General features: G+C 52.1%; 5 protein-coding genes across 9 annotated transcripts; 3 read left to right on the forward strand and 2 right to left on the reverse strand.

The window, feature by feature from the left end:
* Nucleotides 1-1,174: 1,174 nt before the first annotated feature.
* Ccdc142 (coiled-coil domain containing 142) lies at nucleotides 1,175-7,424 on the forward strand. Of its 2 annotated transcripts, none has more exons than XM_034512450.2 (9): nucleotides 1,175-2,260; nucleotides 2,632-2,718; nucleotides 2,793-2,942; nucleotides 3,084-3,214; nucleotides 3,287-3,400; nucleotides 6,102-6,216; nucleotides 6,501-6,678; nucleotides 6,799-6,998; nucleotides 7,135-7,424. In XM_034512450.2, exons 1-9 carry the CDS (start codon nucleotides 1,309-1,311, stop codon nucleotides 7,422-7,424), a joined length of 2,217 nt encoding a protein of 738 aa, XP_034368341.1. In that variant the 5' UTR covers nucleotides 1,175-1,308. The 2 variants fall into 2 exon arrangements, with proteins under 2 accessions (XP_034368341.1, XP_076796061.1); XM_076939946.1 differs by having other exon boundaries at nucleotides 2,805-2,942.
* A 605-nt stretch (nucleotides 7,425-8,029) lies between these two features.
* Mrpl53 (mitochondrial ribosomal protein L53) lies at nucleotides 8,030-9,037 on the forward strand. Its single transcript, XM_034512451.2, has 3 exons — nucleotides 8,030-8,253; nucleotides 8,423-8,535; nucleotides 8,633-9,037. Exons 1-3 carry the CDS (start codon nucleotides 8,033-8,035, stop codon nucleotides 8,782-8,784), a joined length of 486 nt encoding a protein of 161 aa, XP_034368342.1. The 5' UTR covers nucleotides 8,030-8,032; the 3' UTR covers nucleotides 8,785-9,037.
* A 5,858-nt stretch (nucleotides 9,038-14,895) lies between these two features.
* Mogs (mannosyl-oligosaccharide glucosidase) lies at nucleotides 14,896-18,284 on the forward strand. The gene is made up of 4 exons (XM_034512341.2): nucleotides 14,896-15,323; nucleotides 15,416-15,645; nucleotides 16,025-16,221; nucleotides 16,363-18,284. Exons 1-4 carry the CDS (start codon nucleotides 14,978-14,980, stop codon nucleotides 18,092-18,094), a joined length of 2,505 nt encoding a protein of 834 aa, XP_034368232.1. The 5' UTR covers nucleotides 14,896-14,977; the 3' UTR covers nucleotides 18,095-18,284.
* Nucleotides 18,285-18,416: 132 nt separating this feature from the next.
* Wbp1 (WW domain binding protein 1) lies at nucleotides 18,417-20,815 on the reverse strand. 3 transcript variants are annotated; one of them, XM_034512473.2, is made up of 5 exons: nucleotides 20,587-20,815; nucleotides 20,156-20,257; nucleotides 19,570-19,672; nucleotides 19,260-19,436; nucleotides 18,417-19,088 (listed from the first exon to the last, which is right to left on the reverse strand). In XM_034512473.2, the coding sequence occupies exons 1-5, from the start codon at nucleotides 20,653-20,655 to the stop codon at nucleotides 18,628-18,630; spliced, it is 912 nt and encodes a 303-aa protein (XP_034368364.1). In that variant the 5' UTR covers nucleotides 20,656-20,815; the 3' UTR covers nucleotides 18,417-18,627. The 3 variants fall into 3 exon arrangements, with proteins under 3 accessions (XP_034368364.1, XP_034368363.1, XP_034368365.1); XM_034512472.2 differs by having other exon boundaries at nucleotides 20,156-20,260; XM_034512474.2 differs by lacking the exon at nucleotides 20,156-20,257.
* A 152-nt stretch (nucleotides 20,816-20,967) lies between these two features.
* Ino80b (INO80 complex subunit B) lies at nucleotides 20,968-24,427 on the reverse strand. 2 transcript variants are annotated; one of them, XM_034512471.2, is made up of 5 exons: nucleotides 24,235-24,427; nucleotides 23,819-24,011; nucleotides 23,510-23,628; nucleotides 23,197-23,366; nucleotides 20,968-21,751 (listed from the first exon to the last, which is right to left on the reverse strand). In XM_034512471.2, exons 1-5 carry the CDS (start codon nucleotides 24,341-24,343, stop codon nucleotides 21,215-21,217), a joined length of 1,128 nt encoding a protein of 375 aa, XP_034368362.1. In that variant the 5' UTR covers nucleotides 24,344-24,427; the 3' UTR covers nucleotides 20,968-21,214. The 2 variants fall into 2 exon arrangements, with proteins under 2 accessions (XP_034368362.1, XP_034368361.1); XM_034512470.2 differs by having other exon boundaries at nucleotides 23,819-24,026.
* Between the last annotated feature and the right edge of the window lie 557 nt (nucleotides 24,428-24,984).

Below are 24,984 nucleotides of genomic sequence, written 5' to 3' on the forward strand. Positions count from 1 at the left end.
CCCACATCGAGTTAGCCAGAGTCCCTTCACAACCTGTATCCTTAGCCTGAGGACTCGCTGACTCTCAGATTCTAGAAGTGAATGACCAGGAAAGCAGCTGTATCTTTAGCCTTTCAGTGATCCCATATCTGATCCTTCTGTCTCTCCCTCAGTAACTGTGCCAATTACTTCAGGAATCTAACTCCCTAGCCCCAACCTTTTAAGCCACTCTCAGAGATTGAGTCTCACACTAAGCTAACCTGAAACTATGTTGGCCAAGTGTCAACCACCTTTAGACAACCCTCCTGTCTCAATCTCTTAGTGCTGGGCAGTAATAATATTCTCTTTTCCTTGCTTTAGGGTCTTTTCCTCTGTTCACAATATTTTTCCAAAGGCGCTTGTAATCACTGCCTAGAGCTCACACTGGAGATCCTCAGATGCTCAACTTTGCCTGCTTAGAGCATTACAGCAGCAGCATCCCGAGGGCTCCTTGTTCCTTTGCCTAAGATCTTTATGAGGAGAACCTGAACCTGCTGGTTCCCAAAACTCTCAGAAATGAGGGAAAGAAAACATGAAGGTTGAGGCTGGCTGCAGTGACACAGATACACATTTTTTTTTCCCCCGAGGCAGGGTTTCTCTGTGTAGCCCTGGCTGTCCTGGAACTCACTCTGTAGAACAGGCTGGCCTCGAACTCAGAAATCCGCCTGCCTCTGCCTCCCAAGTGCTGGGATTAAAGGTGTGCACCACCACTGCCCAGCTACACATACACACTCTTAACTTCAGCGAGGAAGCCGAGGCAGGCAGACAACTGTGAGTTAGAGACCAACCTGGTCTACATGAGAGTTTCAGGATAGCTAGGAACATACATAGTGAGATTCAAAGAGAACAAAACAACAACATGACCACAATGATCAAAGCAAAAGGAAACTGAGGTCTTGCTTTCCTCTTTTCTAGACCTCTGCAGGGCCCCCAGAGGGCAGACTGCAGAAAGGTGGTACATTAGGGAGCCAGAGATGGAGGGGCCATGGGTCCCCTGCTGTCAGGTCACACCACTCACCTAGGTTGACTCTCCCTACAGCGTTTAGCAGGAGCGCCACCTCCCGTCAATGGTGACAGGAAAGTCTAGCTAGAATTTGATGTCCACTAAGGGCCGGGAAAGAGTAAGTGGGCGGCCATCTTTGATAGGGGCAGAGGCCGCGGCTACGGAGCCCCAGTGAGGCCACGAAACTTCCGGCGGCTAGCTGGTGAGTCCTGGCGCCCGCGGGCGTGGAGCGCCGCGGGAAGCGGGGAAGCGCTGAGCGTTAGGTTCGTTTGGGACTCGCCGTGCAAATGGACCGAGCGTCCCATTCTAGTGGCCTTCTGCCTCCACTCGCTAACGCACTCCCGTCGTGGGCGCAGCCCGTGGACGCTGGGGAGGAGAGGGGCGAGGGGAGGCGCGGAGGGCCCGGGCTACTGGCTGCGGTGAGCGTCCGGTGCCCGGACTCCAGCAGACAGCCGTGGGCTCCCGCGTCTGCAAGCGGCCCGATGCCTTTCGCTCTGCAGCGGCTCCGGGCTGCGTTGCTGCGTCTGCACCGTGAGCGAGAGCAGCTCCTGCGGGCCAGGGACTGCGCCCGCCACCTGCAGGCGGTCGTGCGGCTGCTCCGCTCCGGCTCGGCCGGTTCCCTCTCCCTGCAGCAGCTGCACGGCAATTTACAGATGTGCCCTTTGCGTGGGACAGCTCTGCGCCTCGGCTTCCGGGGCTCCAGGGAGACGCTTCTCCTGGCTCGCCCTCTTGGGTTAGCAGCCCAGCACCTGGATGCTACCATCGAGATGCAGCTTCGCGCCCTAGGCCGGGCACCGGCTAGCCTGGGCCTGACGTCCCAGCTAGCCGAACTGTTGCTGGCCCTTCCTTTCTACCACACTCTACAGGAACAATCCCTGAGCTTCGTCCCCAGGGCCGCGCGCCCGTTCCCCGTGGCCCGAGTGCTCCACCTCCTGGCTGCAGAACGGGGTTGTCAGGTGGCAGATCGGCTGGCTGAAGCCCTTGGCGGATCGGGCTTGCAGGATCAACTCGGTCGGCAGTGTGACCAAGAGCGAGAGCTGCTGCCCGGGCTGCTGGGCCTAGTAGGGGGCGTGGCTAGCACCGACAGCAGTGGACTGGGGCTTGGAGGGCCTGGAGCCCTGTGGAGCCAGTATTGGACCTTGCTGTGGGCAGCCTGTGCTCAGTGTTTGGACCTATGCGTGGGACCCTGGAGGGACCCCCGAGCAGTGGCACAACAGCTGAGTCAGGCACTGTGTCAAGGTAAGTGAGGGACCCGAGCTGGCATTTGGAGGTTGTGGTGAGGGTGTCTTTCTACCTTTACCCTCCCTCAACTCTAGCTTGTCAGCAAGAGCAGGTCCTTGAGTGAATGAACTTCCCTGAGTTTAAAGTATAGCGTTTAGGTTTTTCGAGGCCACGCTGCTTTCCACAGCAGCCTCTATTTTGTTCGGAGGTAGGTTTTTACTATGTAGTCCATACTGTCCTGGAACTCCTGCCTCAGCCTCCCACCGCCGGAAAGCCACTGTGCCTGACTTTCCACCCCTGACTTCAGGGGTGGAGGATGCATCGTGGAATCAGCGGGGGCTGTAACCAGGGAGGTGTGGTTTTCAGGCTCTCCTCTTTTCTCCCATTAGCGTCCCTGCCGCAGGAGTGTGAGAAGGAGCTGTTGTCTCTGTGTCACAGCCTATCTCATCAGTCTCTTATCAGCAGCTGGGACCGAGGTAAGGAGAAAGAGACATTGGGGTGACCTGTGGATCAGGTTGCCCACCCCCTCAGACTATATTTGTCACCCCAGGGTTCTGCCAAGCCTTGGGATCAGCCCTGGGTGGTCAGAGCGGCCCTGCTTCACCGTCTCCTACCGCGGACCTGTTGCGGCAGCTTTTTCCTCCCCTCTTGGATATCCTTCGACAGCCTAAGTCGGAACTCAGCCTGTGTCAGCCTGCAGGTGAGACAGGAGGTGTGGCATGGGAGTGTGTGGGGGTGGGGGGGGAGTAGTTGATATCGGTTTCCTTCCCTCTGTTCTGAAGCTGGCCTTCTCCTGAAGGTGGCCCATGAACCCTAGGGCGTTCTGTTCTTTTCCTCCCAGGTCCTACACCTGTCGCTCTGGGGCTCTGTACCCTGCAGACCACCTTGCTCTGGTTCTTGGGCAGAGCTCAGCAGCACCTGGCAGCATGGGCCCCCGGTCCCTTCCTACTCCTGATCCAGAAGGACTTGCCTGTGAGTGGGCCGGGAGCAGGGAGGGAGCAGCCTGGCCTGCACTGAGTCCTCACTCTCCGCTTCCACCTACAGCCTCTTCTGCTTGCAGTGGAAGCGCTGTCCAGCCTGGCCTCCGAGGCAGCCTTCACTCTGGAGGTGGAGCAGCAGCTGGGCCTGGAGATCCAGAAGTTGACAGCAAAGATGCAGGTGAGTGCCGAGCCCCTGACAGTGGCAGTGTAAGTGTGTGCCAACCAGGGAACAGGGCTGGGAACCTTGCCGTCTCCTTAGAGTCTCTGCTAAATGTTTCCTTGTTGGCTTCTTGTGCTTTACTATGGAAAAATTTCAAATATGGTGATCACAGTAATCAACTCATGGTCATACTGAATCCTACCCCTTGCTACTTCCTAAGAGTGGCAGCTGCTGATGTCAGTCCTTAGACTTACTTCATTAGCGACTGCATAATTACATCTTTCACTGTTCCTACTAGTGTTTAATTCATCGTTCTCCTCTCTTTAAAAGCTTAATTTGTACATATTGTTGTGTGTGTGTGTACATACACCACATATACATACTATATGTGGTGTATACATACATTTGCCTGCCTCTGCTTCTTGAGTCTGAGATTAGTGGCATGTGCCATCGCACCTGGCTTACTTTGCAGTCTTACTGAAGTAGCACATGTCTCTCTTTAAAGAGTGAAGCGCACACTGGGGCTACCACTAAGCAGTAGAGCATCATTTGATGCATCACCAAGCTTTCCTTTGATTCCAACCATGAGTGGGAAGGGGAGAGGAAGGAGGCAGCAAGATGGTTCGTTAGTTAAAGGTGCTTAATGCCAAGTCTGACAACCTGAATTTGACCCCCAGGACACAGATGGGATAAAGACAAGCAATTTCTGCAAGTTGTCTCTGCATATGTGAGCACTCCAGCACACACACACACACACACACACACACACACACACACACATAGGCACGCACGCACACACACGCGGGGGTGGGATGGGCAGAGAGGATAAAGTTAAAACTTAAAAGGTAGTCTTAAGCCCTCTAGTGAGGAGACCAGCAGAGCGGCCCCACCTTTCATCTGAGGTTGGCTGTTTCTTCTCACCCTCTCTCTGGATTGTGCCGGGGCCTCGTGTGTGCTAGGTAAGCTCCGTGCCACCAAGCTGTGTCTGTCTCCCACGAGATTTCCTTCTAGGTGTATTGGCAAAGCTCTGACTTCTGTCTTTATCTGCCCCATTTTGCACACACTGCTTCCTGTTGCAGAATATGTAGACTATGAGGTTACATTGTTGTGTCCTCCTTGTGCAGTGCAGACTATGAGGTTACATTGTTGTGTCCTCCTTGTGCAGTGCAGACTATGAGGTTACATTGTTGTGTCTTCCTTGTGCGGCCTAGAGCTCACTTGACGCTCAGCTCCTTTGCTCTGCTTACCAAGCATCTTACTGCTGTCAGCTCCTACTTTAGTTCCTCTGAATCCCAGACTTGTAGTCCAGCAACTGTTTGGGATTTCTTCCATGCTTACTGTTGTCTCCTTAAAATCAAGCCCCAATGTAGCCTCACAATGAGGAGAGCCTGACAGTGATGGTTATGGAAGCCCAGAGGAGGACCATGGTAGGTGTGAGCTTTGTAGAGTGTTCCATATCAAACCTGAGGCTTAACTGCTGGCTGGGCAGCCTCTGAGTAGCAAGAGCAGGCTCTCCATAGAGAGCTCCTGGGGAACCAAAGCTAATATGCTCCCTCTGCAAGTCCACATTCTCATATTCTCTCCCTCCCCCTCCCCTCCCCCTCTCCCTTCCCCTCCCCCTCCCTCCCATTTGTGTTCAGGCCTGTGTGTGTCTGGAAAGGTTGTGGGAATTGGCAGAATAGCTAGTTAGCATTTCACTGTTGGAGGCAAGGCTAGTGCACACCTTTAATCCCAGTACTGAGGAGGTTGAAGCAGGATTGTGAGTTTGAGGCCAGCCTGGGCTACATGGAAATTTCAAGGCCAGTTTGGGCTAGACAGTAAGGCTCTGTCTAGATGGGAGAGGGAGAAGCTGCTGTGCTGGAGAAGGGAAGATTTGAGGTGTAAACACGCCTAATGTGCCAGGGACCCAGTGGTTTCTTCTCCCACAATCCTCAGAGCTTCCCTTTCCTTGGGTTCCTGGGATCTGTATATTCATATCTTTTTTCATTCTCCTTTGGTTTTTTTTTTTTTTCCTTCCCCCTCCTTTTCCTTTCTTGATTCTTGTGTAAGAGTCAGCTCAAGCTCATGGAACTTGTCATCCTCCTGCTTCAGTATCCCAAACCCTGGGGTCCCAGGCATATGCCACTGTGCTCAGGTCACTTGTTACAGAATTTCTGCCAAATGGCCCGTTTTTTAGATTCTCCTCCTCTTGAGACAGGCAACAACACAAAGACCCTTGTCATCACCATCTTTTCTCCTCTATCTTTTCTTTTTAAAGATTTATTTATTTTTTATGTATACGAGTACACTGTAGCTGTCTTCAGACACACCAGAAGAAGCATCAGATCTCATTATAGATGGTTGTGAGCCACTGTGTGGTTGCTGGGACTTGAACCCAGTACCTCTGGAAGAGCTGTCAGTACTTTTAACCACTGAACCATCTCACCAGCCCCCTGGTCATGAATTTCTAATACTCCTGATTCTACTTTCCAAATGCTGGGAATCTAGCCACATGCCCAACATGCCTGACTTGTCATGTGCCTTTGATTACTAAGAAAACTTCTAATCCTAGGTATAGTGCATGGTTCAGGTCCAGACCTCTTGGAAAACTCAGTTAAAGTTGTGGCAGTTCTTAGTGATGCATCAGGGTTTTACAGACCCCCACACTGAGGCCTCAGTGGGAGAACCATCATCCCATCAGACTAACAGACTAGCCCTTACTTTCTTCCTCCCCATACAGCTCCTGCCCAAAGAGTCACTGAGTCTTTTTTTTCAAGAATGTCATAAACAAGCCACACAAGGCTTCAAGCTCCACATGCCAAGGGGTCGATACTGGAGGCTTCGACTGAGTCCTGGTAATTTTTCTTTCTTTGTGGTGCTGGGGATGAAACCCAAGACTCCACACAAGTTAGACGAGCAAGCCTTACTGGGTGGGCTACACACCCCAGCCCACTGTTTTGGTAACGTCTCACTTCCACCTTCTCCTTCCCCGGGGTTCCCAGTGTAAATGGTCCAAGCCTTCCTCTGGTGGCTCCACACTACTGTCTACATCTCTGTCCTTACCGTTTTTACCCCTCCCTCTGGAGCCCACTGGACTTACACAGTCTCTCTATCTGTCCTTTTTCTCCCCTCACTCCAGAACATCCCAGTGACCCTAGTGAGTACGCTCGGATGGTGGTCTACACTGTGTTGGAGCCTGTGTTGCAAGGACTGCAGGGATTGCCGCCCGAAGCCCAAGCCCCGGCCCTCAGCCAGGCACTGACAGCCACACTGGGCGCCTGGCTTGACCACATTCTCACCTATGGGATCCGGTTCAGGTGGGAAGGAAAGATGGTACTGGCAGCGGGAGAATGCCAACGGGAAAATGGAGAACATTTGGGCAGAGCAGTCTGGGGAGGCAGAAGTGTCTAATGGCTACACTGTACCTGGACATCTAGCCTGCAGGGGGCGCTGCAGCTCAAACAAGACTTCGGAGTGGTCAGGGAGGTTCTGGAACAGGAGCAGTGGGGCCTGTCCCGGGAGCTTCGCCAGACTCTGCTCTCACTCAGCATCTTCCAGCGGCTAGATGGGGCCCTGCTGTGTCTTCTGCAGCAACCTCTGCCCAAGAATCCAATCCACAGAAGACCTCCTCGTTGCTGTGAGTTATCACCCCTCCTCAACCCAAGGCTTTTCTAAGCCCTTCCAGCACTGCTTTAAAAGACCCACACCCAGTCTCACCCTTGATTTGGCGTCAGCGTTATCCACCAACCTGCCTTCCACTCCTGCCTTCCCAGGTTTTTGTAATGAGGTCCAGACCACCGAACTGCCCACCAGCAGCCTCAACAGCCTGGAAAGCTTGCCACCCCGTCTACGGCCTGGAATCTCCCCAGCACAGAACACCCACCTGCTAAGCACCCTGGGAGGAGGAGGACGAGGGGTAGGGGGAGGAGGAGGAGGAGGAGGACCTAGTCCTGAGGCTTACCTGGCCGGAAACCAGCAGGCCTGGCTTGCCCTGAGGTTGCACCAACACCCTCGTTGGCACCTGCCTTTTTTTTCTTGCCTGGGGACAAGTCCTGAACCCTAAGTTGACTAGGTTCAGGAGTTCCAAATCATGCCCGAGACAAGGAACTGTATGTTAGAGAGGCTTAAAACTGGGCGCTTGATAAAACATGTTCATAAACTAGAGTCTGGAATTGAACCCCAGATCATCCTAGGATCTGCAATCCAGAGTAATAGGCTATAACTAGAGCCTGAAATCTGAAAGTCGGAAACAATGGAGACATCTTACAGCTAGAAATAGAAGGGGGTTAGCTCTCTGGAAGACAGAAGCAAGCTAAGTGCTTTCTCTTGAATCCCAGGAGCAAGGCTAAAGTTAATTCATGAGGAAACACAGATGAAGCAAACATTTCTACATGTGGAGGGCCCGTCTTGCCCCGTCCTCAGTTCTATTTTTAGTCATTAGGCTGTAGGACCTTGACATTAAAGCTTTGGCTGTTGCTACCAGGGCAGGGCTTGCCTTCTGGTGGGTGGACAATCCCTGCTGTGATCGACTTCTCAACGGAAGGAGCCAGGATTTAGGACGGTGCTGACCTAGGTCTAGCAGGCAGGATACTGAAGGGAAAAGGACGTTTTCGTCGGAAGGGGATTTTGCACATCCACTGCCTATACAGTGAGTGGCACAGAACTCTGCTGATGGCTGAAGTATTTGCGGACCGCCCACTCGGGGCCCCTCGGCGGCGAGAAGTACAGCGGAGGCCGCCGGAAGCGGTCCGTTGCCATAAAACGCTCCCCAGTGCTACTCCTTCCGGGGCGGAGGTAGCCATGGCGGCGGCTCTGGCTCGGCTCGGACTCCGGCCAGTCAAGCTGGTTCGAGTTCAGTTCTGCCCGTTTGAGAAGAACGTGGAGTCGACGAGGTACGTACGGGTTCTGGGGAGGCGGGAGGCGTCCGCGCTCTCCACCCGTGCGCGCGCACCCTCGACCCCCTGCGGGAGTTCCAGGGCCTCTCAGTCCCGCCCTCCCTGCCTCGTCCCCGCTCCAGGCTCCCTGGTCTCCGGACGCGCTCACGCTGCCTTCCCACCGCAGGACCTTTCTCCAGGCGGTGAGCAGCGAGAAAGTCCGCGCCACCAACCTCAACTGCTCGGTGATCGCCGACGTGAGGCACGACGGCTCTGAGCCCTGCGTGGACGTGTTATTCGGTAAGTCTGCAAGGACGCGGGTGGACGGGCGAGGGCGGAGCGCGGCCCTGGCCCCGCATATCCCGGATCCCTCATCATCGGTTTGCATCTTCCCCAGGAGATGGGTATCGGCTGATTATGCGCGGCGCCCACCTCACCACTCAGGAAATGTTAAGTGCCTTGGCCTCCCACATCCGGGCCAGGAACGCCGCGGCAGCATCTGCACCCAGCGCAGACAAGGTCGCCCCAGGTACCGGTACCCGCCGCTGACATTGCAGAAGAGTCCAACAACCGAATGTTAGCTTGGTACTAAAGACAGTGGTCTAATTAGAGCTGCGCTTAATCACTCAAAATTCTGGATGGAGGTCACGATACAGAGCAAGAACCCTAACAGCAGTGCTTCTGCGGCAAGATAAGTAAGGTTGCGTGGTGAAGGGTCCGGAATTTTTTATTTCTCTGTGTTTAACCATATTTGAATCTGTCACCCAAGTACATTTTAATTAAATATTTATTGCCAAATGAATGCTATTTCTCTCAGGTTGTTTACTTGGATTTTGAGAGAGGGTCTTACCATCTGAAACTTGGTATGAAGACCAAGGTGGCCTAGAAATGTGAAAGCATTTTCCTGCCTCAGGCTCCTGGGTGTTGGGACTCTTACACATGCACCACCTTCAGCCCTCAGTGAAGGCTGAAGGTGTCTTAGTGTCATCTACTCTTTGTCTACTCTTCTGGAGCCACCCATTCTGTCATCATTTCAACTACTCAGGATTTAAACCCACATTTTTATTTGGTTTTAATCCCATCTTCAGCCTGGTCTACAGAGTGAGTTCCAGGACAGCCAGAACTACACAGAGAAACCCTGTCTCGAAGACCCCCCCCCCCCCAAAAAAAAATCCCATCTTCTATGGTGACTTACTACCAACTTCCTCCATATGCCACCAACATTCTTTCCTTCAAGTGGAACGGTCACTTGGCTCTTCTGACTTCCCTGCTCAGCCTTCTAGGCTGGAGATGCAGCGTTTTTCTCTCCTGCCCCCTCCCTTTTCCCCGCCCCCCATACATCCAACCAGTCACCTGCACTGAGAGGAAAGAGAGGAACCACTCCCATCCGTTGGCACACTCTATCCCAGGTACTGGAGGCCGGCCTGGTCAGCTTAGCAAGACCTTTCCATTCTCACTCTGCTGTACCGCTTTTCTTCTGCCTGGCCTCGTTTTCCCTAATCATTTTTGCTGCTGCGTAATCTCATCCTTCAGGTAGGTAAGGCTTACTTCCCACAGTCCTGAAATAGTTTCCGGTTTAACATCCATAAATGTGACCATGAAATAATTTTAGAGGATTAAATGACATAGAAAATCATCCATTCGGAGAAGACAGAGGAGTGGCTTAGTGGTTAAGAGCACTAGCTACTCTTTCAGATGACCCAGGTTCAATTCCTAGCACCCACATAGCAGTTCACAACTGTATCTCCAGTTCTAGGGCATCTGACACCCTCTCACAGACATACATGTAGGCAAGACACCAATGTACATAAAAATAAGTCAGAAAAAAAAAGTTATTCATGCATACCATGTGGTTTTATTTTTTTACTATTTTATTAGATTTTTACACCTCTACCTCCCCTCTACCCTAATCCCTTCCAATGTCCCAACGTTATGTAAGAGAGAAGATCAGAAGGGAAAGGAGATATAGACCTCTATAGGCTGCTTCCTGCTGAGTAGGCTCCTTGGGTTCCTTGGGGCAAGTCCAGTCTTTATCCTCAGAGTATCCAGCAAACTAGCAGTAGCAAATGCAGCAGCGGCAGGAGGGAGCAGTGGCTGCAACAGGCCTTTTCCAGAGTCCCCAGAATTAAACTGTCTGCAGTTGGCAAAAATCACACCCCTGCTAGTGCATGAGGCAATTCACAGAAATCACACCCCTGCTAGTGCACGAGGCAATTCACAGAAATCACACCCCTGCTAGTGCACGAGGCAATTTACAGAAATCACACCCCTGCTAGTGCACGAGGCAATTCACAGTCACCTGCTGTGGAGCAGCCTTTTGCCCCACACCTGGAACTAAAACATAACTGGATTTTTTTTTTAATTTTTATTTATTTATTTTATTTATATGAGTACACTGTAGCTGTCTTTAGATACATCAGAAGAGGGCATCAGATCCCATTATAGATGGTTGTGAGCCACTATGTGGTTGCTGGGAATTGAACTCAGGACCTCTGGAAGAGCAGGAAGAGCAGTCAGTGCTCTTAACCGCTGAGCCATCTCTCCAGCCCATGACTACAGCAACATGAGTGGTTTTTTTTTTTTTTAAAGAGATTTTAGTGGTGGTGGTGCACGCCTTTAATCCCAGCACTTGGGAGGCAGAGGCAGGCGGATTTCTGAGTTCGAGGCCAGCCTGGTCTACAGAGTGAGTTCCAGGACAGTCAGGGCTACACAGAGAAACCCTGTCTCGAAAAAACCAAAAAAAAAAAAAAGAGAGAGATTTTAGTTTTAAATAAATGACTGTGTATTTTATAAGTAAAGGCACTCCAGCATGTGTGTGTATGCGTGTGTGTGTGTGTGTGTGTGTGTGTGTGTGTGTGTGCAAACACCGGGTTACAGTATCATTGTTTTCTTTTTGTGAGTGTATACATATGTAGGTGCACATCCCTGTGTTTGCAAATGCGGAAGCCAAAGATTGAGTATTTTCCTCTACCATGCTCCATCTGTTTTGGGTTTTTGTTGTTTTGTTTCCAGATAAAATCTCTCACTGAACCTGGACCTTACCCTTTTCAGCTAGCCTAGCCAGCAAACACCCAGGATCCCCTATCTCGTCCCCCAAGTGCTGTGGTTACAGGCGTATACTAACCCCCCCACACACACCTTTTATGAGGGCTTACTAGATCCCAAGTCAGTTCATTCTCTCCCAGTGAGTGCTCAGATCAGATCACTGGGCCGCCTTCCCAGCCCCTTTGTTCTACACCTTGAATTACAAGAGGAGATTAAAAAAAAAAATTAGCCCACAGCCACTGCCAGGGAACTTACGAATGCCCAGCTAAGAATGGCTGTATAATTTATCAAATACCTGGAAACTCTGAGCCCACTCCCCCAGCAGTACTGTAACTCTCCCTGCCTGAGTATGAGAGGCTCTCTCCACCATCCTTAAGAAAGACAACTCCCTGAAGGCTGTATACTATATCTGCCTGGGCTGTGTGTTGCAGGATATTTGATGATTCTGTGAACCCAAAGTGGTGTTATTTACTGGGGAAAAAAAAAATGTTTTCAGTTGTGGTGTGGCTCAGGCTTAGCCCACACCTTTAACCCAAGAACTTTCTACTGGAATACTGTAAACAGGATTAAAGTCAACCAACCTAGGTTAAGGGGCGGAGCAAGCACCCACAGGCTCAGCTGTTGTCAGGAAGCGAACATAGGCTTATTAAGAAAAAATGATAGAGTGAGAAGGAGTCGGGGGTCAGATAAACACAGGAGTAGAAGGGAGGGACATTCAGTGTGGAGGAGGCTGTGTGAGATTGTGAGAGGGGGCCATTCCTGGTGGGACTTGGTTTGAGGAGGAAGGTCAGCTGGGTGTTCTCTCAGTCTTTCAGCTAGCAGGCTTCAACCCTACCATCTGGCTTCCAAGTCTTCACTGGTAAAATTGAATGATTGAGATTTTGTTAAAAACAACAGGGGTCAATCCCAGTCAGCTCTGCCCTTAAGTAGCTATGACATAGGACAGATAAATCTGTCACTGCTCACTTTCTCATTTGTCAAATAAGAATAGTAGGTTTGTCCACCTATCTAAAGGTTCTGTGTTGGTTCCATTAACCTTGGAATAAAAATAGGCGTCCAGGACTTGAAAAGATGTCTCATTGGATGAAACTGCTTACCACCAAGCTTGATGACCTGTTTGATCTCCAGGACCCTTATGGGGAAAAGCAAGAATAACCTCAAGTTGCAGTCTTCTGACATTCATGCACACACTGTGGAACATACACACCAACCTACCACTTAAAAGTTGTATCTGGCCGGGCACTGGTGGCGCATGCCTTTAATCCCAGCACTTGGGAGGCAGAGGCAGGTGGATTTCTGAGTTCGAGGCCAGCCTGGTCTACAGAGTGAGTTCCAGGACAGCCAGGGCTACTCAGAGAAACCCTGTCTCGAAAAAACCAAAAAAAAAAAAAAAAAAAAAGTTGTATCTGAAGATAATGTACTAAATTTAAAAGTTGTATCTGCATGAACATGTGCAGATATCCCCCTTGTTATCCCCTAAAAATGATACACCTGTTGACATATCATTTACATCATATTAGGTATAAGTTATTTAGAAAATATTTACGATATACTGTAAGCCTGGCGTAGGTTACATATAGACACTACACATTTAGTTGAAGGCCATGCTTGCTATGCAAATTCCAAGGAAGCCTTGGCTGAACAGTGAGACCCCAAGTTGCTCATCAGTCAATCTGAGGTGCAGGTACTACCTCTGCACAGCTTCCAGACAGATGTGGATTATTCTGTTTCCTGGGCCATAGGAAAGAAAGTGCCTTTGTAGAATTGGAGTTTCAGAAAAGAGTGGTGGGCGAAGGGCTAAGACAGGGTTCACTGGTAAAGCAAAGCTGCTACTTGGTGGGTTCTCTTCCCACCCTTCATCCCCTCCCCGCCTCTGGTTTCACCCCTAACACTACTTAGGAGAGAAACAAGGATAGAGGGATTAGAAAAATTCCTGAATTGAATTTCTTTTCTTTTGTTTCTTTTTTGACCACAGCAACTAACAAATAGTAACCAGCACCCCCAAATGACCGCCAACCACCAACCTTGCCTCTTGGGAGCCTCACCTTTATGTACCCTCTGAAAAGTTCCCAGAATTTTATATGGCACACAGTCACAGAAATTATCTGCAGCTGGCAAAACCACATTGTTTTTTCAGGAAACAAAAATTCCAAAATTTTTGAAAATGTCACTCCAGTACCTGCCTAGCCTGTAAAAGTCTCTAGATTCCTCTCTGGCACATGAACAAGTGAGTGAGTGAGTGAATGAATGAATGAATGAATGGGCCTGAGCTGTAGCTCTGTTGGCAGAGTGCTTGCCTAGTACCGAATACACGAATAGTGGCGTGTGTACTTGTAACCCAGCACTGGGAAGGTAGAGGCTGGGGTATCAGAAGTTCAAAGTCATTTTTGACTATGCAGCAAGTTCCAGGCCAGTCAGGGATATAGACTTTGTCTTAAATTTAAAAATCAATAAAAGTACAGGCTGAATTAGAGACAGACTTGTCTGAAGTTAGAGAGCTGCTTAAAGAAAGAGATTTTATCTAGGCTTCTTTGTGAGTCCACTCCAGGAAGAATGGAAGTACAGGGTGTGAATAGTGGTATAGCTTACTTAATTCATATACACGTGGGTTTTAAGCTAGCACCTTCCCAGCTCTGTGGCTTGGACCCAGTTCCTTTTATTTCCTAGGCTACGGTTTTCTGTTACCAGATTAGAGCTGGACAGGATATGTAAAAGTAGCTTAATAGACCCTAGCTCCTGACACTCTGGAGGTTGAGGCAGGAGGCTAACACTATTAAGCTTGGGGACAGCCTGGGCTATATACACAAAGGCTGTCTCAACCAACTTGTCTTTACATAGCAAGCTGGAGGAAAACCTAAACCAACACATCCTCCAGTGAGGGGAAAACTGGTCTTAGGATGGTCATTTTTTAGAAAAATACTTTTATGTGTATGGACTAGTGTGCAGGGCCAAAAGAGGCCGTAAGATCCTCCGGACGTATTTGTAAGATGTTATGTCGGTGCTGGGAACTGAATTCCTATCCTCTGCAAGAGCAGCAAATATGTTAACTGCTAAGTCATGTCTCCTGAGATCCTCCTGCCTCTGCCTCCTGAGTACAAGGATTAAAGCTGAGAGCCACCATGCCTGGCTTTTATTTCCTAACATTTTATTTGTATGTGCTTGCGTGTGTGTGTGTGTGTGTGTGTGTGTGTGTGTGTGTGTGTGTGTGTGTGTATACGTGTGAAGGTGAGGTGTGTTTATGCTACAGCATAGGCGTGGAAGTCAGAGGGTGTATGCATATGTGTAGGCCAGATGTGAAGATCAGAGCACAACTTATGGAAGTCTGTTTTCTTCCTTCCACGACATGGGTACGGTGATCTAACTTAGATCGTCAGCCTTGGGAGCAAGCGCAGTGACCGCTGAGCCATCTCTCCAGGTCGTGATCAGTAGTTAAACAAAACAAACCAAAACAGAAAGGGTTTAGAATGCTATTGCTTCTCTCTCCTACCCCTTTGAGCTCACACCCACCGACGCTTTTCACAGATTGAGTCCTGTTCTCAATACCGCCTACAACCAGCCACAGCGCTTCCGGGTGTCCGGGCCGGACCTGACGTGTGGGGCGGGACTTCCGGTGGGGCGGGGCGCTCAGGGAGGCGCGGGGCGAAGGCTCAGTTCGCTGACCGCAGGGTGGCAGCCGGGGCTCGTGCTGCCTGCCCGCATGGCCCGGGGCGAGAGGCGACGGCGCTCAGCGGCCGCGGAGGGGGCGCGGCCGCTGGAGAGGGCGCGGGGTGCGGGCCGGCGGGATGGCAGGGCTGGCGGGGCGCGCGGCTCGGCGAGCGGCGCGGCCTTGGCCGTGGTGGTGTTGGCGCTGGCCTTCGGCCTGTCGGGGCGCTGGGTGCTGGCGTGGCTCCGTGTGCGCCGCGCGCTCACCCTGCACCCCGCACCTCCCGCGCTGCCGCCGGACTCCTCAAGCCCTGCCGTGGCCCCGGAACTCTTCTGGGGCACCTACCGCCCACACGTCTATTTCGGCATGAAGACTCGCAGCCCCAAACCACTGCTCACGGGTAACCCTGGGGCGGGGGAGTGGGGAGGACCCAGCAGTCTTCGCAGACTTAAGACCGCATCTGTTGACTTACGTGGCCATTCTACTTCTCAGGACTGATGTGGGCGCAGCAAGGCGCCACCCCGGGGACCCCTCCTAAGCTCAGGCACACGTGTGAACAGGGAGACGGCGTGGGTCCCTATGGCTGGGAGTTCCACGATGGCCTCTCCTTCGGTCGACAACATATCCACGATGGAGCCTTAAGGCTCACCACTGAGTTCGTCAAGAGGCCTGGGGGTCATCATGGAGGGGATTGGAGCTGGAGAGTGACAGTAGAGCCTCAGGTCAGGGCATCAGGATCTTCTTTCCTCAGCCCAGACTTCCCCATCCTTCCCTTTCAGCAGCAAACGCAGTATGAAATGGAGGTTGACAGCAGGGACACCAGCCTGGCTGACCATCTCTGCCATCTCCTTGTTTGTAAAGCAGCTATTACAGTGACACCTAACTCAAAAGATTGAATGAAACAATCCATGTATAATTCTAAAACATCCGTCATTTCCTGGAGAAACCCAGCTGAGGGCTCTTTGGCTCAGTCCACTGGGTGGGTCTACTTACCCTCAGTGTTGACAGACGCTTGCTTGCCACAGTTCTTGTAATCCCTGCTGAGGCTGATTCTCAAAAGGATGTTTTTCTGATGCTTTATTGTGTTCCTTGGTCACCCAGGCCTCAGGTACAGCTTCCTTCCCTTTGGTGTCCCTGTTCTTCTACGTGGTAACAGATGGGCAAGAGGTCCTAATACCAGAGATTGGAGCCAAAGGACAGTTGAAGTTCATCAGTGGGCACACCAGTGAACTTGGTGACTTCCGTCTTACGCTTCTGCCACCAACCAGTCCAGGAGACACTGTCCCTAAGTATGGCAGGTAACTGGAGGATTGGTGCAGCGGTGCTTGGGATATTGACTTAGGCTGTTTTCTATGACTCCCTCTTCACCCTCCCACCAGTGGACTGGCAAGACATCCCTTTCATGCATAACACTCCTTATTTGTCTTTTTGCCTTCAAGCTACAATGTCTTCTGGTCCTCCAACCCAGGGCTGCCACTGCTCACAGATATGGTGAAGAGCCGCCTACACAGCTGGTTTCAGCACCGGCCCCCAGGAGCCTCTCCTGAACGCTACCTCGGCTTGCCTGGATCTCTGAAGTGGGAGGAGAGAGGCCCTAGTGGGCAAGGGCAGTTCTTGATACAGCAGGTGACACTGAAAGCCCCTTTCTCTGTGGAGTTTGTGTTTGAATCTGGCAGTGCCTCGGCAGGAAGAAACCAGGCCTCTGGGCAGCTGTTAGGCAGCCAACTGACCCAGGCTCTGGAGAGCCATGCTGCAGCCTTCAAGGAGCGTTTTGAGAAAACCTTCCAGCTGAAGGAGAAGGGCTTGAGCCCTGAGGAGCAGGCTTTGGGTCAGGTCGCCCTCAGTGGCCTTCTTGGTGGGATTGGTTACTTCTATGGACAGGGTTTGGTGTTGCCAGACACTGGCATGGAAGGATCTGAACAGAAAATGGACCCTGCCCTATTTCCACCAGTCCCTCTTTTTTCTGGGGTGCCTTCCCGGTCATTCTTCCCACGAGGCTTCCTCTGGGATGAAGGCTTTCACCAGCTAGTGGTCCAGCGATGGGAACCCCACCTCACCCGGGAGGCCCTAGGACACTGGCTGGGGCTGCTTAATGCTGATGGCTGGATCGGGCGAGAACAGATTCTGGGGGATGAGGCCAGAGCCCGAGTGCCCCCAGAATTTCTAGTGCAACGTGCAGCCCATGCCAACCCCCCAACCCTGCTCCTGCCGGTATTACACATGCTAGAAGGCCGTGATCCTGACGACTTGGCCTTTCTCCGCAGGGCTTTCCCCCGTCTGCATGCTTGGTTCTCTTGGCTCCATCAAAGTCAGGCAGGGCCGGTGCCACTGTCCTACCGCTGGCGGGGCAGGGACCTAGCTTTGCCTACCCTGCTTAATCCCAAGACGCTGCCCTCGGGCCTGGATGACTACCCCAGGGCCTCACATCCTTCTACAGCAGAGCGGCACCTGGACCTGCGATGCTGGGTGGCATTTGGTGCCCGGGTGCTGTCACAGCTTGCAGAACAGCTTGGGGAGACTGAAGCTGCTGCAGAGCTGGGCCCGTTGGCTGCCTCTCTAGAAGAACCTGGAAGTCTTGATGAGCTGCACTGGGCTCCTGAGCTGGGGGTCTTCGCTGACTTTGGGAACCACACAAAAGCAGTACAGCTCAAGTCTAGGCCCCCACAGGGACTGGTCAGAGTGGTAGGCAGGCCTCCACCTCGACTGCAGTATGTGGATGCCCTGGGCTATGTGTCTCTTTTTCCTCTGCTGCTGCAGCTACTGGACCCCAGCTCACCCCGCTTGGGACCCCTGCTGGACGTCCTAGCTGATAGCCGCCATCTCTGGAGCCCCTTTGGGTTGCGCTCCCTTTCAGCCTCGAGCCTCTTTTATAAACAGCGTAATACTGAGCACGACCCACCTTACTGGCGGGGTGCCGTATGGCTGAATGTTAACTACCTAGCTTTGGGGGCACTGCACCACTATGGGCGTGTGGAGGGTCCTCACAAGGCTCAGGCTGCCAAACTCTACCACGAACTGCGGGCCAATGTAGTGAGAAACGTGCGGCAGCAATACCAGGCTACTGGGTTTCTATGGGAACAGTACAGTGACCAGGATGGGCGGGGCATGGGCTGCCGCCCCTTCCAAGGATGGACCAGTCTTGTTTTACTGATCATGGCTGAAGAGTACTAACGGGACAGAAAGCAAGCTAGGCCATTTGTGTCACTTGGAATATGCAGACAAGGGCTTGGGTTTCTGGTCTCACTGTTTCCGATCTTGTAAGCTCATCTCAGGTGTCCCCTTATTGCCATCCCATAGCTCTGGGGTGAATGTGAACTCAAGAGTCTATTTTTCTAAATAAACCGGAAAACAGCCTAACTGATCTCTTGTTTTGGGCAGTTTTGCCTTGGGCTGCCTCAGGTAAGGTGATAAATAGCCCCTGCTTCCCTTCATGGCCGGTGTGGGTAGGAGGCATGCGATGAATTGAGGTCTACTCTACCCAAAGTCACAAGCAGCTGGTTCATGTCTCTTTAATGAGATTAAAGGCTCCTGTGTATGTTTTGGGAGTAAAGATAGCACAGTCCTCGGTACTGCCCCTCTTCAGGGCTCTAGCACGTTCAGGCGTGTTCTAGGAGGGTGGGGAGGGTCCCACATGGAGGACTGCAGTTGAAACCAGGGCTGAATCCTGGTGGCCAAGTAATACCCAGTTTCCCTCTTCAAACTACTTATGGGATATCCCCATAACTAGAAGTCAGCCCTACGGGAGGGACCTGGGACATAGAGTCTGGGGGCAGTGCACAAGGGGAATGGTCCTCCAGATCTGGTTGGGTGGCACCAGCCCTCAATTCCTTGACTGGCTCACTTTCGATGGAGTCGGGACAAGGGCAGAGCTCAATACCTGAGTCACCAGTCAGGCGACGATAGCGACACGAAGGGGGTATGTGGACTGGGCTCAATCCTGCCCTGGGCTCACCCTCCTGATGAGGGAGAGCACTCTGGTGGGAGGAAACACCTTCTACATTTGTCCCCTCCAAGTGGGCAGAGCAGCAGGATTCAGAAGAGCAGCGGGGGCATTCATTGGAAGTAGTCAAAGGGTGACCAGAGGCCATAGTGTAAGGAGGTGGTGGTGTGCCTGGGTGGTGAACCACATCCTCATAGGCTGGGGGTTTGAAGGCGCTGAGGAGGCCTGCAGGAGAGAGAACAGCATGGATGACGGAAGGACCTGAGCTACAAGAGTGATCTCTCCTTTTCCGGGAAAGAGTGCTCTGAAGGTCTGCCAGTGGAAGTGTGGGGTGGTTGAGGGGCCTGGCTTGGGAGGGGCTACTGGTTCTGCACCCAAGAGCCTCAAGTCACTCACGAAGGTCAAGCAGTGAACCAGCTGGAACAGGGCCAGCCCCGTGGCATGCCCCATGGTAAGCCAGCAAGTTGATCTCACGCTGCCGCTGTTGCTGTTGCAGCCTGAGTTTAGCTCTTCGGTGGCGGAAGGCACAACAACAGCTAAAGAGGATGAGGACAGTCCAAAGCAGCCAGAACCCTGCAGGAGGCAAAGAGGGCACGACTCAGATGACCACCCCAGCCCCATGCAGAGAAGGGTCTTTGGTAGCTGAATTCAGAAATCCAAGTGAGGATGGGCAGGGAACCTGAGATGGATCCCTTTGAAGACTCACACCAGAGTTCATAGTAGTAGGTGCAGCAGCCAGTCTCCCCACAGCAATGACCGCTCTCACAGAGGTAGGGCTGGGTATTCACTCCTGGGCACAGCTCTCGAAGCTGGAGGCAAGGAGGAACTAAGAACTAGGGGATTCTACCCAAGGCCCTGTCCACCCCCACCTCCTGCACGCACATACACAATCCCACCCACGAGCCGACCTAGCTTGGAAGGATGGCATGGGGGATGCTAAAAGCAGAGTCTATGTGTTGGGCTATCAGTGTGGAAGATTTAAAATAGCCAGAAACTAGTGTAGAAAGTAAAGTGTAACTACAAAGGTGATTTCAGTTCTTTAAACCCAAGACTTTTCTCACAGAAGCCTGGCCCCAAGGGTGGTTTTTGGTAATGTTTTAGAAGAAACAAAACATAGTCTGACAATGGGTAGGAATTTAAGGCCATTTCCAAAGCTAAAAAGCTTTCAACATCTCCCACCCCGAAGGTCTGCCTCCCACACCCCCAAGATAGATTTTTTTTTTCCACCCCTGGGTCTCAAGCTCCCTAGGGTAGAGGAGGAGCGGTGTGAGACCCAGAGCAGTGCTCCCAACCAGATGGGATTGCTGTGGATGATAAAGGATGGCATCCAGGGCGCGAGTCTGGGTTCCAGCTCGTCTCCAAATTGCTCCCTCAAGAGAAGATGCTGCCGGACTCTGCTGTGACAATAGGCACATAGAAAAACATCACAAATAACTGCTGCAAGACCGAGGGAGCCTCCCTGGGGTTTTCACTATGCCTCTGGTAACTGGAGAGCCACTGCAGGCTTGCATTGCAACCACGAGATGGGGTCTAAGAGGCTGCAGGTAAAGTCAACTGCGTCTACGTAATAAGTTTAGACAAAGAGTAGAATGGTCATGTTCAGAAACTTCATAGTACCTTTGGCTCCATGAGCTCCTCCCCCACCCCGGACAGGAAGTGACAGGAAAGGGGAAAGAGAAATAAATGGCTGTCGTGAGATAAGCTTTTAAAGCTGCTGGGATACCTGCTGTTGCGGCGCCTGAAGTGCCCCCCAGGCCTCTTCACTGCTGTTCCTGCTGCTGGCCCGAGCCATGCCTCCACCTACAGACCCCTGAAGACCACAGCCTCCTCCACCGCCAGCTGCCCCGCCCCTGCCACCTCTGCCGCCACTTCCATGGTCCCTGCCCGGCCCATCGCCACCGCTGCCACCATCACTCCGCGGCCGGAGCTCCCGGCCGGGGAGAGCACCTCTAGAGGACACAGTTGTTCAGTCCAGCCAATCAGAAGCGGTAACTAACAGACCGGCCAATAGGAACCGGTCACAGGTTTCTCCCTCTGCCCAATCCGCAGCGGTGCCTGTGCCGCTCTCCCAGACAACAAGAACTCACACAGACAAAGACAGGGGGAAGGCTCGACCAAATGCTTGATTGACAGCAACAATAGCCAGTACGGACAACAGAACAAGCTTTGACTTATCAGCCAATGAACGGACGTTCAGAAGCACAAAGTTTTTCGCCGATTGGCTGAATGACTTCACACGCGCAGGTTCAGAGTCGGCCGGCTTCCCACTCCAGCAATTCTATACGAGCCGAGGCACCGCACGAAATTTAATAGGGTGGGGGAGACAGCGGGAATGCGGCGTGGGAGAGGTCTTAGGTGGCCAGGAGCGGGGACCCCGGGCCCTCGGGTCCTCCCAGCCGTAGCTGCAGGTTGATGCGGTAGCACTGTAGGCTGCAAAGGGCCTGGCCCGTGCGGGAGCAGGCGTAACGACGCGGGTGGGGGCAGCCGGGGACAGAGCAGCGCGGAGCGGGGCTCGACGGGGCAGGCCGCTGTGCCACCGCCGCGGGTGTGGGGACGCCGGGAGGGAAAGACAAGGTGGAGCCCTGTGCCCCGCTGCTGTAGCGCACCATGGGTGCAGGGGCCGGGGCAGCCGCCCGCCCTCCGCGCCGCTCGCCCCGCGCGGCCCCACGCCCTCCACGCCCGCTAGGAGCGGCCGTCTTGGTGAGGCGCTCAATTGTCTGATTCTTGTGCTCCTCGGCCCGCCTGGCCGCCTGCAGCCGCCGCTTCCGCGCACGCTCCTCACGCTTCAGCAGCATCTCTTCAGTGAGGGCGGGGGCTGGGCAGCCCCCAGCCACCGGCAGAGGCAGAGTCGGGGACGGCTGACTCCGCGCCTTCTGGAGCAGGGCTCGCTGGGGGAAAGATAGAGAGGATGTCTAAGAACAGAATGTCGAGGTTCCCAAGTCGAGGGATGAGAAAGATGGGAAGTGGAAGGTGGAGTCTTGACAATCATCGTTTTGGGGGACGCCCACTCCCATTTTCGTTTATTTTTGTTTCAATGCCCTGTAACTTACTATGTAGACCAGGCCAGCCTCGGACTCACACTCTTGCCTCTGTCTCTTAGGTGCTGGGCTCAAAGGGGGCCACTATCCCCATCTTTGGGGACCCTTAATACCACACTTGCTCTTCCCAGGGCTCTTGACTCACTCAGCTCCAAAGGAGAAAAGTATTGTACCCTGCCTGCCCCATGTGCCCAGACTGCAGCACCCTTGTGTAGGTTTTGTTTTGTTGTTGGCTTTTGTTGTTGTTGTTATTTTAAATATCTCAGTAGAGAACATAAACTTGGATTTGGCTCAGACCAAAAAGAATTACCCTGGATTTCTTTTCTTTTCTTTTTTTTTTTTTTTTCCCTTCCAACAAGTAGCTACTTCCAAAATACAGCCAGGATTCAGTAGGGTTTCATTATTCTGTTACTACTTTCTTCTTGACTCAAGCCAACACCAGCTCCCCTAGTCTCCACATTCCATGGCCCTCTCCCAATTTATTGATTGGGATAGGATATCTATGTGTTTTTGCTGGCTCAGAACTTGTAATTATCCTCCTGTCTTTCAAGTTCTGGGACACAGGCATGCACCACGCCAGCCTACACTGCAGCAGCCGCCTATAGAAACCCCTTACCCCTGCTGAGCTTCACCTCACAGGAGCCACATTCTCCTCTGGGTCTCTGTGCCTCTGGGCTCTCTGGCAGCTGGCCCTTTTGACTGAGAAGCCCTTCTGGTACTGGAAATGTCATCTCTTCAAAGGCATTCCGGATTGGAAAGACTACTCAGCAATGAAGAACTCTGGCTGCTCTTGCAGAGGTCTCTAGTTCAGTTCCCTGTACCTATATGGCAGCTCACACTGTCTGTGATCTAGGTCCAGGAGTTCTGATGACCTCGGGCCTCCCTGAGCAACAAGCACACACTCATACACATAAAATAAATATTATCTTTAAAACAAAAGAAAACAATGAGCCATTCCCCACAAACACCCTCATGTTTCTGTCTTGCACTTTCTATTTCAACATTCCTATTTTCTGTAGTTTTAAAAAGTTACTTAGGAGCTGTGTGTGGTGGCACACACCTTTAATTCCAGCACTTGGGGGCAAAGGCAAGCATATCTCTGTGTGTTTCAGGCCAGTAAGGGCTGAAATACTAAGATCCCAATTCAAAAAAGAAAAAGAAAATCATTTACCATCCCTCAGCATGATTTGAATATCCATCCCTTATCTTTCCTTAGTCCGTTCCTCTCACTGCCTAAGAAACAGTGTGTTCTCCGTACATGTTTGTTGAGTGAATAAAGATGGAACTAACTTAACCTGTCTCGCAGTAAGCAGCCGCTCATTGATCTCCTTCTTGAGGTCTCCGTTGTCATCTAGCTCTCCCTTCTCCAGGGCGTCTAACCATCTCTGTTCCTCCTCTTCCTCCTGGCCCTCCAGATCCCCTGGCAGGTCCCGAAGTGGGGAGGGGGAGAGATTACTGTCTTCATCTGGGTGGGAAAGTTGAAAAGTAGAACATTAATTTAGTAAAGTTGGTCCTAGAACAGTGAAAATTCTCAGAAACCCCCCTCCCCCTTCCTTTTGCTGGTTATAAACGAGCAACCCAGCTTTCCCACCTCCACGGTCTTCTCACCCAGCCAGGCACGGTACTGCTCCAGCGGCACGCCTTCCATAGGTTCCTCTTCATTATCCACTACCATCAGGGGAGAAGGAGACCGAGGCCCCTCGGGGATCACAGTGAAAGTAGGGACACTGCAGAGAAGAAACGCTACTCTAAAGTGAACAAGCAGTTCTTTCCTACTCTGGAGCTACATACAGCTTTCCCGACCTGCTTGGATTCTTGCTGCCAACTTGGACCCTGAAGCCAAAGTTCATTTTCTATTCTCCAGAAAGCCCAGCCCACCTACTGCTGAATGTTCCCGAGTTAAATACTTGATCTCACCTCTTGGTGCCCAGGACCTGTCCACCCAGCTTGATTTTAAGTTTAAGTTGAGGCTTGGCAGGAGCCTGCAGCGTCGGTCCGGCCTCCTCTACCTGATGATGCTTTTTCTTGTGTTTCTTTTTATGTTTCTTGTGTTTTTTCTTGTGTACTCCGTGGCCGTGGGCACCCGCCAGGCTCAACTCCAGCGTTTCCCCTGCAGAAGGAGAGCCTGTCAGAGGTGTTCCATCAAACAGTGGCAGGGGAAGATCTGACTAACCTAACAATTCAACTGAGTCCAACTCTTCCCACGTTATTAGCTGTTACCATAACAACAGCACCGCCTCGCTCCTTCCCACCTGTGGCGGGTTAACCCGGCTCCACAGAGTGAGAGTGACTCCTTTTTAAAGATCACCTAAGTTAGAGCCACCCGCGCTTACCTGGCTCGGGGGCCTCCATAGCCCCAGACGTGCTCCCGCGCCGCCACAGTTTGCTCATGGGGTCCTGCAAAGGGAGAGGACTGGAAACGGTCGGGACACAAGCCGACATGCCTTTTCCGCCCCGCGGAAGAACGGAATCCAGCAAAATAACCGGCTACTTCCGGTGCCTGGCAACCATGTTTGTGCGTGGTACGCCTTACAGCCAAAAAAATACTCCGGTAAGAAACAAGGTCCCTTTCAAATAAAAGTTCCGGCATTGCTAGGCACCTTCCAGGCATGTCAGCGTTAACAAGAGGATTACAAGTTCGAGGCCAGCCTTAATGCCATCTTGTTCTCAAAACAAAAGTTTAAACCCTTTAGGAGGCTGGGAAAGCTACAAAAAAGGTAAGGCATTCCCCTAACTTGGGTTCCCTATGTTAGATTTCAGACCTGTTCTGTCTCCCTCTCTCTGTGTGTGTGTCTCTCTCTCCCTCTCCCTCCCCCTCCCCCTCCCCCCTCCCCCTCCCCCTCCCCCTCCCCCTCCCCCTCCTCCCCCCCTTTCTCTCTGTCAATGTCTCTCCCTCTCCCCACCTCCCTATTCTCATTGGTAGGCAATGAGGCAACTTCATTGGGGGCACATCTTTATTGTAAACACTAAGCTTCTCAACCAAGAAAAGTTTTGAAATAATAAGACTGACACAGAATTTAGATTCCAGAGAACAGTTACATTGTAAAGAATACGGGCATCCCTCTAATGAAACGTCTAAATAA

This window comes from Arvicanthis niloticus, chromosome 9, assembly GCF_011762505.2.
Source record: "Arvicanthis niloticus isolate mArvNil1 chromosome 9, mArvNil1.pat.X, whole genome shotgun sequence".
In the NCBI taxonomy this organism is placed as follows: domain Eukaryota; kingdom Metazoa; phylum Chordata; class Mammalia; order Rodentia; family Muridae; genus Arvicanthis; species Arvicanthis niloticus.